This window comes from Podarcis erhardii (genome assembly GCF_964252035.2).
Source record: "Podarcis erhardii genome assembly, chromosome: 4".
NCBI lineage: Eukaryota > Metazoa > Chordata > Lepidosauria > Squamata > Lacertidae > Podarcis > Podarcis erhardii.
Window position 1 is genome coordinate 57,713,005 of NC_138508.1, and position 12,504 is coordinate 57,725,508.

General features: G+C 42.0%; 1 protein-coding gene across 1 annotated transcript in view; it reads left to right on the forward strand.

Annotated features, from left to right (window-relative positions):
- The window catches only part of SLC37A1 (solute carrier family 37 member 1), a 40,063-nt gene that overhangs the window by 3,064 nt on the left and 24,495 nt on the right, over window positions 1–12,504 (forward strand). The window contains exons 2-12 of the mRNA XM_081858646.1: window positions 572–653; window positions 3,341–3,467; window positions 3,936–4,014; window positions 4,600–4,735; window positions 5,554–5,630; window positions 6,780–6,946; window positions 7,371–7,408; window positions 7,960–8,043; window positions 9,689–9,820; window positions 10,699–10,789; window positions 11,796–11,858. Of these exons, the coding sequence (XP_081714772.1) occupies window positions 572–653; window positions 3,341–3,467; window positions 3,936–4,014; window positions 4,600–4,735; window positions 5,554–5,630; window positions 6,780–6,946; window positions 7,371–7,408; window positions 7,960–8,043; window positions 9,689–9,820; window positions 10,699–10,789; window positions 11,796–11,858 (1,076 nt within the window). The remainder of the gene's footprint in view (window positions 1–571; window positions 654–3,340; window positions 3,468–3,935; window positions 4,015–4,599; window positions 4,736–5,553; window positions 5,631–6,779; window positions 6,947–7,370; window positions 7,409–7,959; window positions 8,044–9,688; window positions 9,821–10,698; window positions 10,790–11,795; window positions 11,859–12,504) is intronic.

Below are 12,504 nucleotides of genomic sequence, written 5' to 3' on the forward strand. Positions count from 1 at the left end.
GCTACAGAAGCAGATTGAAGAGCTGGCGGCTGTGCTTATCATCTGGCTATCACACCTCCCAGAACTGCTATGCAACAATTGCCACCGATTCCTGGAAGCTGCTCTGACTCAACCAGCCCCAGCAGCGTTAGTGGCTGCCTCTTGGCACAACCTCTGGGCTTGATCCCAGTTGTGTCTGACATTTGCCAGGGATTAACTGCTGGGGGTGGGAGATGTGTCCGTGTAGCAGCTTTGAAAGATCACCCTACCACCCCAGCCGCAGTCATCTCACCCCATCACCCCAACCTCATTAATAATAATAACATTTTCTGGAAAAGATAAAAAGGCACCACAACTGTTCATCTCAGTACTTTTGTTTTGTTTTTTGGCATGGTTAGAGTATTGTGCAATGAAAACGGAAATTGCTTAACCTGTTGTAGTTAACCTTTCACTCTTGTTTGATTTAGCTTCTACATCAGTGTAAATATTGGAAATAAATAAGAGAAACTGGATATAACAATGGAACAGCCTAAAATGATTGCAAGTGTATAGCTGCAAATCATGGAATTATAAATGTTTGTTCTGTTCACAGGTACAGGGCTCTCACATTTGTCCTGACTTTTATGCTGTATGCTAGTTTCCACTTATCAAGGAAACCAATCAGTATAGTTAAGGTAAGTAACAAGGCAGTGGCGTGGCATGGGGGGTGCAGGGGGGGCCGGCCGCACCGGGCGCAAGGCTCTCTGCCCCTACTAAAATCCACGGGTTAGGGAGCCCGCGCTCGCTCGGCTTGGCGAGGAAGTCGCGGAAGGGGGAGAGCAAAGCCTTCTGCCGCGGGCCAAAAAAGGAGAGGAAGCCGGGCGGGCGGGCTGGCTGGCTGGCTGGCGGGGGTCTGGCTGTGCCTGCTGCTGCCATTGCCACTGCTGCCGGGCTTTGACAGCTTGGCGAAGCGGAGGGAGAGGAGCTTTATGGTAATTGCGGCTCTCTCTCCACTGGCCTTCTGGGTAGTGAGCCGAGCCGAGCAGGGAGTCTGGCGAGGGGGCGGGAAGAGGCTTATCCCCCTTTTTTCCACCTCGCCTGGTCAAAAAGGAGAGCGGAGTCTCCTCAGGGCGCCCTCAGGCAGGGCAGGGCAGGGCAAGGCAAGCAGAGCGAGGAGGAGAGAGAGGGGACGGGGGGGGGGAGCAGCCAGGAAACGCCGCGGTGTGGAGGGGGAATCAATTAAGGAGAGAAAGCAAAAAGCCTTGGAGAAAGGGAAAAAAGGAAAGAAAAGAGGCAGCTCCGGGAGAGCGCGGGGGAAAGAGAAGCCTCGCTGCTGCTGCTGCTTGGGAGAGTACTGTACTTGCCTTGCCCCGGGTTAGGGGGCGCAAATTACTTGCCTTGCCCCGGGTGCTGACAACCCACGCTACGCCGCTGTAACAAGGAAATGTCTTTCTAACATATCTGACATCACACAAGGAAGTACGGTACATTTTAAAGCTACATAAAAGTCTTGTTACCATATGCGTTACATTACAGCAATAAAATGTGACATGCTGTATAGTAATAAAAAGACATTAAAATGTTCATAGTGATTGAGAGCCCACATGGAACATCCAGTATCTAGAAGGGCTTCTGTACTGTGTGTACTATAAGTAGGTGTCTCATTGTCAAGATGCCCATGATCTGTGAAAATATACAAAGGCTATGTGTACAAAGGCAAATCAAAAGTGTCATTTATAGTGCTGTGAAATTGAAAATAAGTATGTACTCAATCTCCAGATTTTGCCAGACTGTCTCCTCATGTTCAAAGCAGGTAATCAAATTCCTACCCAGACCATAATCATGTTGCTAAGGCTCAACATTTCAATCCATGGCAACCAATTCTATTGGGATCCAATTTGTGTCTCATCTTTACTCATCTTTCGCTTTCTCTGTCCTAGCTAATTCACAATTTCTCTGTTTTATTATTTTGCTGTTTACACTCTCACTTCTGCCAAGGAGCTCAGGATGGTATACATAGTTTTTTCAAGCCCCTTCATCATTTTATCCTTACCACCCCCTACCCCTGGTAGCTTGCACTGAGAGAGTGCTATTGGCTCAAGGTCAGCCAATGAGCTTCCTGTCTGAACCTGATTTTCCCTGATTCTAGTCTAATATTCTAACCACTACCACACAAGCATGTTTCTGCAGTCGTTCCTCGTCCATCCAGAACTGTGCGTGTTAACTAGGAACAAAATGAATGGATCAAGAATAAGTATACCGTGCCCTCCAGATGCTGTTTGACTCCTAATTCCCATCAGCCCCAGCCAGTGTCACCAGTGAAAAAATACTGTGAGAGTTGTAGTTCAGCTACATCTGGAGTGCACTGTGTTGACAACCCCTGCTCTAATATATCATTTCTGCAGACTTATTAAGCAATCAAATAAAGCTCTACAGGAACACTCACACAACCAAACCTCCAACATGGCAGTTATAGTGTTCCTGGACAACAATATCTAATTATATATAGCCAAGACTATTAAAATAATATATACGGTAATTTCAACCTTTGAAATATTCCTGTATCACATTTCTTCAAGGCAGTGGAGCAAGGCTGTCATGGATCTGCTGGATCCAAAACAAAACCATTCCAGCTAGACTGGAACTGGTACAGGAAAAAGAATGAAATAGCTTCCCTGTCCATCTTTGGATACAGAGGCTAAGCCACACTGCCTCACTGCTCCTTACTGGAGCTTAGCATGGTTCTGTTGTTCTATTTAAAATCTGCTTATGTTGACAACTTTCTGCCTGTATTTGATTTCTTTTACTAGTCCCACTCTTTATTGTATGGAAAACTGACTCGAGGCATGCACGTGATTGAGTCATACTCTGTCAAATTTTGTCTCTTATTGCTTATCCATAAGAAGGATGAGGCCTCATGGAAATTTGCAGTCTCTTGACATAACTAAATTTTCTTTTTTTAAAAAAAAAAAAAGCTTGCAAAGCTGGATTTCATTGAGGTTATTATTCAAACCTTTTTAAGGTTTTTGACTGGTAAATGTTTCTAAACAGCAAAACCTATTTTGAAGAGGGCCAGCCCAGGATGTTTTGCTCCAATACAATCCCTCACAGTTCTGGGCCTGTGCTGCTTCTCTGCCTGTGCCATCATCTGCACCTCTGCGCCCCATGGGTACAGCAGGGAGAACACATGGAAGCACAGAGGAGGTGGCAGCAGCAGTAAGCAGTATGTTCCTCGGGCCCAGATCTGCCGTCTGAGGCAACAGTCTCAACTTGCCTCGTAGGTGGGCTGGCCCCGATTTGAAATATTGGTAAAGTAAAAATAGTTTATTTGGTTCTATGCAATGAGGTGTTCTGCTAGATTAATTGTATTACTTTAATTTAGGGAGAACTACATAAGCACTGTAATACTCCACAAGTTATCGAGCATAACACCTACAAAGAATATGCCATCCAGATTCAGCCTGTTAAAAAATTTGCTAATGAGTCACGCTGTGGTTGGGAGCCATTTGGTAAGTAGTCTATCCCCCACCCCATAAACTGGAATATAATCTAAAGGAAAAATTTGTATTGTTTTGTTCTGCAATTCCTCACAGTTCTGTGCACTCCTGCACATAGGAACTGGTTTGTGGGGCAGGGTGGCTGGCAATAGGGGGAAGAGAATGCCCAAACTTTGTTACAGTGTTTGAAACTTCACACTGTGCAAGATGTTCCACTTTTTAAAGCCCTGGTATAATTCTGGAGACTATAATGAATGCCCGTTATATCAAGCTGATCAATTTATTCATGAATGGTACAAACTATGCAGGTATATAATTTGATTAAACACAATTTGCTTAAGGAGCAAACTATTGTTTTAACCTGCTAGAATCCCTCTTTGAAGTTGCAAAGAGACTGAAAATGTATTGTTCAGACTTTTTAATGGCTATTTGTGCCTTAAAAATTCAATCTCATGAACTTTAACAAACATGTGTTCCTAGATAAGAGCAACTACAAACAGTTGTTGGGAGCCCTGGATTATTCATTCCTATGTGCTTATGCAGTTGGGATGTATCTGAGGTAAAATTCTTTTACTCTTTTAAAAATCCTTTTTCATGCTTTCAAGTTGTAAATATATGATTGCTTAATCTCTGATCTACTGTGCTCAGTTGCTTACAAGCTTTTGAGGAGCGGAGGAAGGAATTATTGAAAAGAATAAAATTTAGGAGACTGTGTGCCCTAGGATTTAGGAATGTAGATTCTAGAGGACAGAATATTCCCTATTACAGTAGCTCACCAAAGCTGCTTAAAAAGGAATAAATTCAAATCCTGTCCCTACTGTGGCTGAGAAGAATCAATCGTGATTTCAGATGAGCACTATCAGCTCATGACTTCGATTCTTGTTACTGAATACAAACCAAAATGTTTGGCTTGAAATATGAAAACTGAATACAAACAACTCACAATAATGCAACTTTGTAAAGTTTCTCAAATTGTTCTTTTTATTATAGTGCTACTACATTGTTGTTTGTAAACTCTGCATTTTCTGGATTTTAACTATAGCTTACCATGCAAATGCCCATGTAATATCTTCAGATTTTTCGGGTTATACATGCTCAGCATGCTTCAAAAATCAATCCCTTTTTATTTTTCCTGAATTCAAAGTGGCATAATAGGTGAACGTTTGCCTATCCGGTATTATCTCACTGGAGGGATGTTTGCCAGCGGACTCTTCACTGCCATGTTTGGATTTGGTTACTTCTATAATATACACAGCCTGTGGTTCTACATCGTGGCTCAGGTAGGCACACCTGGGTTTCTTTTCTCACTTGGAATTTTCAGACATGACAAAAAAAAGAACTGCCTTTCTGGAACTGCCTCAAAATCCACATAGTTTCCCATGACAACCTGTCCATAGCACCTCCTGTTCCAAAGGATACTGCAGGGGTGAGGAACCTCTGGCCTGCGAGCCAGTTGACCTACTAGGGGTTCAGATTTGGCCCATGAAGCTGTCTTCCCTCATCCATGCCCACCTGCTTCACACATGATGTTAGCTGTGACATCAGGTGTGGGCCTAGTAGAAGTGCAGCTGCCAATGCACAATCAGGAACTTTAAAATCTGTTGGCCAGGGAAAGCACTACTAAGTGTTGACCTGTTAGGAAGTCTATGACTTCTCTTTCATGCTGGCAGCACACGAGCTGTGGAAGCTGCTCTAGAGGAGCTTTTCCCAATCTGGCACCCTCTAGGTGTGTTAAACTGCAACTCCCAGCAACTCACCATTGTCTGTGCTGGCTAGGGCTGATGGAAGTTGCCATCCAAAACATCTGGAGAACAACAGGTTGGGGGATGGTGCTCTAGAGCATTTGGGAATAAATGGATGGTCATTATTCACTTGCGATCATTGGGACTGGCAAGTGTAGGGGGGAGAGTTGACATTGCTGTCTAGGAAACAAAGAATATATAACAATGAGGATTGACTAGGCTGTGCAAGCTTTGTGGTCTTTGATATGTTTAACACAACTTTGAATATTATTTTTAATGTTGGCTTCTTGGACATACTGCATTATCTGGTGAAACAGTTGTTTCAAGATAACTATTGCAAAGTTTTCAAATTTCAGATGGCTAATGGATTGGTGCAAACTACTGGCTGGCCCAGTGTGGTTACCTGCATTGGCAACTGGTTTGGGAAAGGAAGGTAAATCTTTTATAATCTGTTTGTCTTGGGTGGGGTTGGACACACTGCAAACTAAGTGAAATAGTCTGCCTCATAACTCAGTAACTCACAGATTTTAAAAGCTATGTTTTACAGTGAAGTTGTGCCATTTAACATTCCTTGTTAGTGTAATCAAAGACAGTAACATATTAAGCAATTTGAAGTTCCTGAGGGAAAAGTGATAGCATAAGAAGTGTATATGGGGTCTTTGTTGACACATAAGCATAAAGGCATGTTAGAGGCACAACCTACTTGATACTGAAGCACTTAGCTGAGAATATAGGAAATGTCTTGGAGATTAAGGATGCCATTCTTCAAGACTACTCACAGGTTTTGCCAGCCATACATACTGGTCATGTGCCTGTTCCTGTCTGCTGCTTTGGATTTGAATAGGAGCACTTCAAGTTGAAGAAACCTGCATTTCAGGACTGCAGGGATGAGTAGCCCAGAGCAAGCCCTGAGACTAGACAAAGTGAAGCAACTGCTCCCAGATGTTTCTCTGGCTGCTTGCTTGTTGCTGACCTGGGCTGGTCTCAACTACTTGCCTTCTTCCAATATGTTATGGGGAGTGCTGCTTTGAAATGCTCTTCTCTAAGCAAGCAGGCAGAGAGGCAGACAGCATAGGCCACAAATGCTAGCAAGCACTGCTCCGCTCACATGATTCACGCAAGTGCTACTTCTGCTGCACTGCAGTTTTCTGTTTGAGCAGGTACCAAGCGGGTGCCAGGCAGAGCGGGGAATGAATGATGGCAAGATGTTGGAGGTCACAGCTGTGTTGTGCCACCTAGCCTACCCTGCACCCTCTATCCTAGCCTGCCACTCTATGGTGTGGTGGAGGACGCTATCCCAACAACAGTGCTAAAGTAAAATTCAGTTGCCATGCTGGTCAACAGCATCTGAATGGTGAATGAGGAATTACCCTCTTGTCCTTCACCGTGGGCAGGCCAAATTCTTCTGCCAGTCCTGCATACATAGGAAAGCACATCAGAACCCAACACAAAATCTACCTGGACACCCCCCAACTTGAAGTATTTCAAGTACTGAAAACTTAAATGCACTAATGTCTCACCTGGGTAAAATGAATGTTGATGAAAAGTTCTAAAAGACACCATTTTCCTTTGTTTATTGTAGGAGAGGATTGATCATGGGATTATGGAACTCGCACACTTCAGTGGGGAATATTTTAGGGTCCCTAATAGCTGGCTATTGGGTGTCTACCTCCTGGGGTTTGTCCTTTGTGGTGCCTGGCGTTATCATAGCTTTAATGGGGATTGTCTGCTTTCTGTTTCTTATTGAACGTAAGTACCTGTTCTGAAATGAATTTATGCAAAACTGAGCAGGTTCTGGGTTGCAATACATGTAATTGATCAATATTGTTCATAGACCATACACACACAAAAATCCTCTAGCTTGTGCTGCATTAAAAAAGAGGTTGAGTGTGCATGCCGGGTAAGTGGATGAATGGAGCAGAAGAATGTGTATGTGATTCTGCAGTCTTATATCCTCACCTCCAGGTTTGGTTGCAAACCAAGATTATGGGTAACTTGGAGTTGACACAAAGCAGTTACTAAAATTTGCATCCAGTCAGAAGCCTGCTTTCATGATAATCATGCATTTTTAGATATTGTGTGTTAGCAGCATTTTATAAAACAAACCATAAACATTTCCATGAGTGCTTGGAAGATATCCATGAATTTCTGTGTTTCTGTTGTGTTATTTCAGATCCTAGGGATGCAAACTGCACAAGTTCATCATCCAGTGTAAGTAATGACTTTTAGGGACCTCATTAATTGCATTTTCTCCATTTCCAATTTCACAATACTAGTTTTCAACCAGCATATGTGGGGCGTGGTGGGTGTACATAAAGGAGAAAAGCAGATGGTTCAGAATGAAAGCTGGGGGGGGGATCTCATTTCCCCTCTTTTTCTTGAACCTTCTGCTTGAAAGACTTCTGTACACCTCAAAGGCTTGAAAGCACTACTTTCCCGTAATAAACCTATGTGAACCCCTCCCCCCCAAAAAATCTGGGGGGTGGAAAATAGGGAAGTGTTCATGAAACACACAAAAAACAACAACACACGGGCCAGGATGAAAATGGGCTAAATATGTTTGCCTCATGTGCAGTATAAGCGAAAGTATCTGAGTTTATGTATTACCAAGCTTTCCAGTTGTCACTGCAGATAAAAGAGAAAAAAGATTGAAGCCTAATCCTAATGTTTATTTAGATGCCTCATTGACTTTAATAAGGCTTTCTTTCAAGTAGGATTGTAGTAGGATTGTTCTTAATATCTCTTATAAAAATATCTTTCAGAATTCAAAAAGTTACATGAATGGGCCAGATAGATACACCATTCAGAAACCAGAATTAAGCGCTAAGAAAACAAGCTTATCTTGGGTAAATCAAAAATACTTTCATAATTAGATTTTTAAAAGCTTGCATGAATTCATATTTAAGCAAATTACCTTAATGCTTTGAGGGGGGATGATTGCATGAAGCAGCATTTGCTTAATCACATATTTTCCAACTGTCCCTGTTTATGAGAGACAGATGTGACCTTCTGTTATCTGCCCTTGGTAAATCAGTGTTTCTATTTTGTCCCTTCTGCCTTTGGGAAGATTTGGAAGATGTATTTTTAAAAGAATGCTAGTATATATGCACATGTGCATAAGCTTCCCTTCCAACCCTGTGCAACTGCATATCCTGACAGTTAATTTCAGTGAATGTGTTTCAGTTTCAGCTATTTTATTTAATTAGAACCAAATTCATTGTGTGCTTAAGCAATGAATTCTCAAGTTTTAACAGAGGACACTTACGAATACATGTGGTTTAGCAAGCATTGCAGAGCAATGTGGGTGTGCTGAGTAGCATGTAGACAGCAGCTTTCAGCAAGGAGTAATAATAGATCATTAGTATGAGAACAGGGGTGTTTTGTGTATGCAAGAGTGGCCCTGTCCTATCCTGCGGGATGTTGGAGGGCATGTAAATATGTATTTATTTGCTTGAAGTTAGCAGTGCAATACGTATGTTTAGCAGTATCTTTCTTTTTGCAAAATTTATTGCCCTGTGGCTTATGCAATATCTTATTGATTGTAAAACTAACAGCACCACCCAAATGTGGATAATGATTTAGCTCTCTGCACACAGAGAACAGGGTACACAGATTCTATGCACAAAAGCCCAGACAAGGAAGTTCGTAATAACATGAGCAGTAGCAACTATCCTTGGCCAAGGTCTTCCACTTATTCCTACAAACTCAGGGCTCCTCCAAATGTCCTGTTTGTTCAGCATTCATCCTGATTTGCAGGCACAAAGCTTATGGGGTGCTCAGATTGCATCCAGTCTTTATTGGGATTTCTTTCTTTCTGATTTGTTTGTAGGTGGTTATATGAAAATGAGCATCCATCCTTCATTCATTCTGATTTGCTCATGGTGTGCTTACATCTTCCTATTAATCACCCTACACCAGCAGTTCTCAACCTGTGGGTCCCCAGATGTTGTTAGACTACAATTCCCATCATCCCTGAGCGCTGGCCTTGCTAGCTAGGGATCATGGGACCCACAGGTTGAGAAAGGCTGCCCTACACTTTCAAATACATGAGATGTTGCCTAGATACTACTTCACCAAAAACCCATAATCTAACAACCTACTTCCATATGAAGCTGGTATGTCCTACTGCCCAGTTAGTGTGTTTCCTCCTTTAAGAAAACACCTCTTGGAATGGGGCTAATTCTGTTAATATCTTGAGGAAAGACCTCCCCTAAGAAAGTACTAGCTAATAAGGCCATGTGGCATACGCTTGAAGAAATCCATACATAATGGCATTTTTGTCAAGTTGAATATGTCATATGAGAATTGGTCTTGTGGCAGGTAACATGATTCCATAAGTAAGTTTAAAGTGCTTCATCCATTGGTGTTTCAAAAGTAGTTTATGGTTCCAATTAACCTATTAAAATGCAAAATTATTTCATGTTATCAGTACATTAATACACGAGTGGCTTGGTTTATTGCCTTCATTGAACTTGATGGGGTCTTTTGTAGGATCCAGAGAAGCACTGCCTGCTCCCTGACAATGAGAAGTGTAACAAGTCACTGAATCATAACAATGGAGGCTGTGAGGAAACTGAAAACAGGAAGTCTGCTATAAGTTTTTCTGGAGCTTTGCGAATACCTGTGAGTATACAGTGGTTCCTTGGGTTACAGACGCTTCAGGTTACAGACTCTGCTAATCCAGAAATAGTACCTTGGGTTAAGAACTTTGCTTCAGGATGAGAACAGAAATTGTGCAGCAGCGGCCCAGCGGCAGCGGGAGGCCCCATTTCAGGTTAAGAACGGACCTCTGGAATGAATTAAGTTCTTAACCCAAGGTACCACTGTACGTCGCCATCTTCAAATCTGGACTGAGGCTTGGCCCTTATCTTTTTCAGAAGATGAAAGTAATAGTAATAGTAACAGCTTCTACTATGTCAGCTTCTCCTGGGACAGTAGCTATACCATGGAAACAAAAGATAATGCATCAATCGGAGGTACCTTTTACCCTCACTGGTTGTGTGCAATATCTGAACCATGAACCAAGCTGGGCCTCGCAGTCTTCAGCAAGGGCTCATGTGTGTCTCATCTAATGGAAATGTGGAGGGCGGCTACTCAAGAATTGGCTTTTCCAGCTGTGGCTCCTCATCTGTGGAATGCTCTCCCCACAGAAACACAGAACTAAGACATTTTTATTTACTCAGTATTTTGCTGATGGAGTTAACCTGTGGTGCTCACCTTCTAGTGGTATTTCTCCTGCTTTTTGTATTGCTGGATGAGCATTTTAGTAATTTTGTATGCCTTTCTAAATTTGCCTTTTAATTGGTTTTTTCCCCCTGTTTGTATATTATTTTAAGTCATTTTGAGAAATTTCTTTTTTGTATAAAATCACTAAGAAACTCAATGATGAATATTGGCCCGAATATAAGCCGCACCTGAATATGTTGTACCTTTAAAATTGGAGGGGGGGGGAAGTATGCTTTTAAAAAAATTAAAATTATTTTTTCTTCTGTTCTCTGAAGGGAGTTGTAGAATTCTCGCTCTGCCTGTTATTTGCCAAACTGGTCAGCTACACTTTTCTTTTCTGGCTTCCATTGTACATCACAAATGTAGGTAAGTATCTGTGTTTAAATAATCATGTATATGTGATCCACATAAAGATAAATGTATTCCGAAGTAAGGTAAATGTAAAAAGGTAAAGGACCTCTGGATGGTTAAATCCAGTCAAAGGCGACTATGGGGTTGCAGCGCTCATCTCGCTTTTCAGGCCAAGTGAGCTAGCATTAGTCCTAAAACAGCTTTCCAGGTCATGTGGCCAGCATGACTAAACCACTTCTGGTGCAACGGGCCACCATGACAGAAGCCAGAGCACACGGAAATGCCATTTACCTTCCTGCTACAGTGGGAAGTAACAGCTGACAAAAGGGAAGATAGTATTATCAAGGTGGATATTATTCTTATTATAATTTATATCCTGTCCTTCCTCCCAATGGACCCCCCCCCCTTTTACAGTGATGATCGGAGATTAAAGCAGGTAACTGGGTATCTCGCTCACCCAAAGAGACCTCTTGTGTGCCCAAAACCAGTGCTAATGATGATTGTGTCCTCCTATCAGCTGATGTAATAGGAGGGCGGTCCTGCTTGATTTGGCAAGGCACCATTACTATACTTTGCAAAATGCTGCTTCTGCAGAGTATAGTAAAGATGCCTTGCAAAATCAAGCAAGATTCCCCCCCCCCCCTTCCAACCATGTAATTGCTAATAGCAGCTTTGGAAGTTGGTGAGTTACCCTGGGAAAGAGTAAAGCACCCATTTCCAGATCACCATTTTTGCAGCCTTGAAAGTTGCCCTATAGGGCTGCTAGTTATCAAAACAAAACACTAGTCATGGATCTGCCACACCACATCTGGGTTTGCCCTGAATAACTTGGAACAGATACCTATTTTGTATGCATTGTAATATATAACCTTAATTCTTTGTGCCACCTACCAGCTTGTTAAACTTATATATTGCCTTTCTCCCATCATGAACACAAGACCCCCACAATCAGCCAGTTTTGTGGCTCCTGAAAAAAATCTAAGCAATTCCTGCTGCTTTTTTTTATTTCCTTCACTGACAGAACATATTGATGCTAAACGAGCAGGTGATCTATCCACACTATTTGATGTTGGAGGAATCTTTGGTAAGTTTGCAACTTAGTGTTTGATACTTTAAAACTGCACACACAGAATCTATATGTTTCCGAATTGATTTGATATTCTTAAACACAGAGGCAAGAGCTATGGAGAAAAGCAGGTGGTGGGAACTGGTCAGACAAACTGAGCTGCTGAGCTGAAAGAGAGAATATTAAGCAGATGATGGTTTTTGTAGCAGGTGGAGCACAACAAAAGTAATACAATATTTAAACCAATTCACATCTAAATACCTACATAACTAATATAGCAGTAGCATCGTACTCAAAACTGACTTCACCCATCACAGATCTCTACCTCTAAAGCCTTATGAAAGAAGTGTGCAAAACAAGTACACTGTCAAGGTAAATGACATCTCAGTGGGGAGAGCAATCAAAAAGCCTATTCACAGGCCCTTGTGCTCCTCATTCCAAGCAGAGACCACCAAGAGAGCCTTGCCTTCTGATTGAAATTAACAGTCAGGAATCAACAAGAGTTGATGCTATGCTCCATTTCAGACATTGGGAAGAAATGTTTTAATTTAACAAATTTATCTACCGCCCTTCAAAAATAACATTCTTCCCAAGGCAGTTTACAGACTACATCAACATACAGACAAAAAAAATACAATTAACACTGCTTAGAATATATTGATCA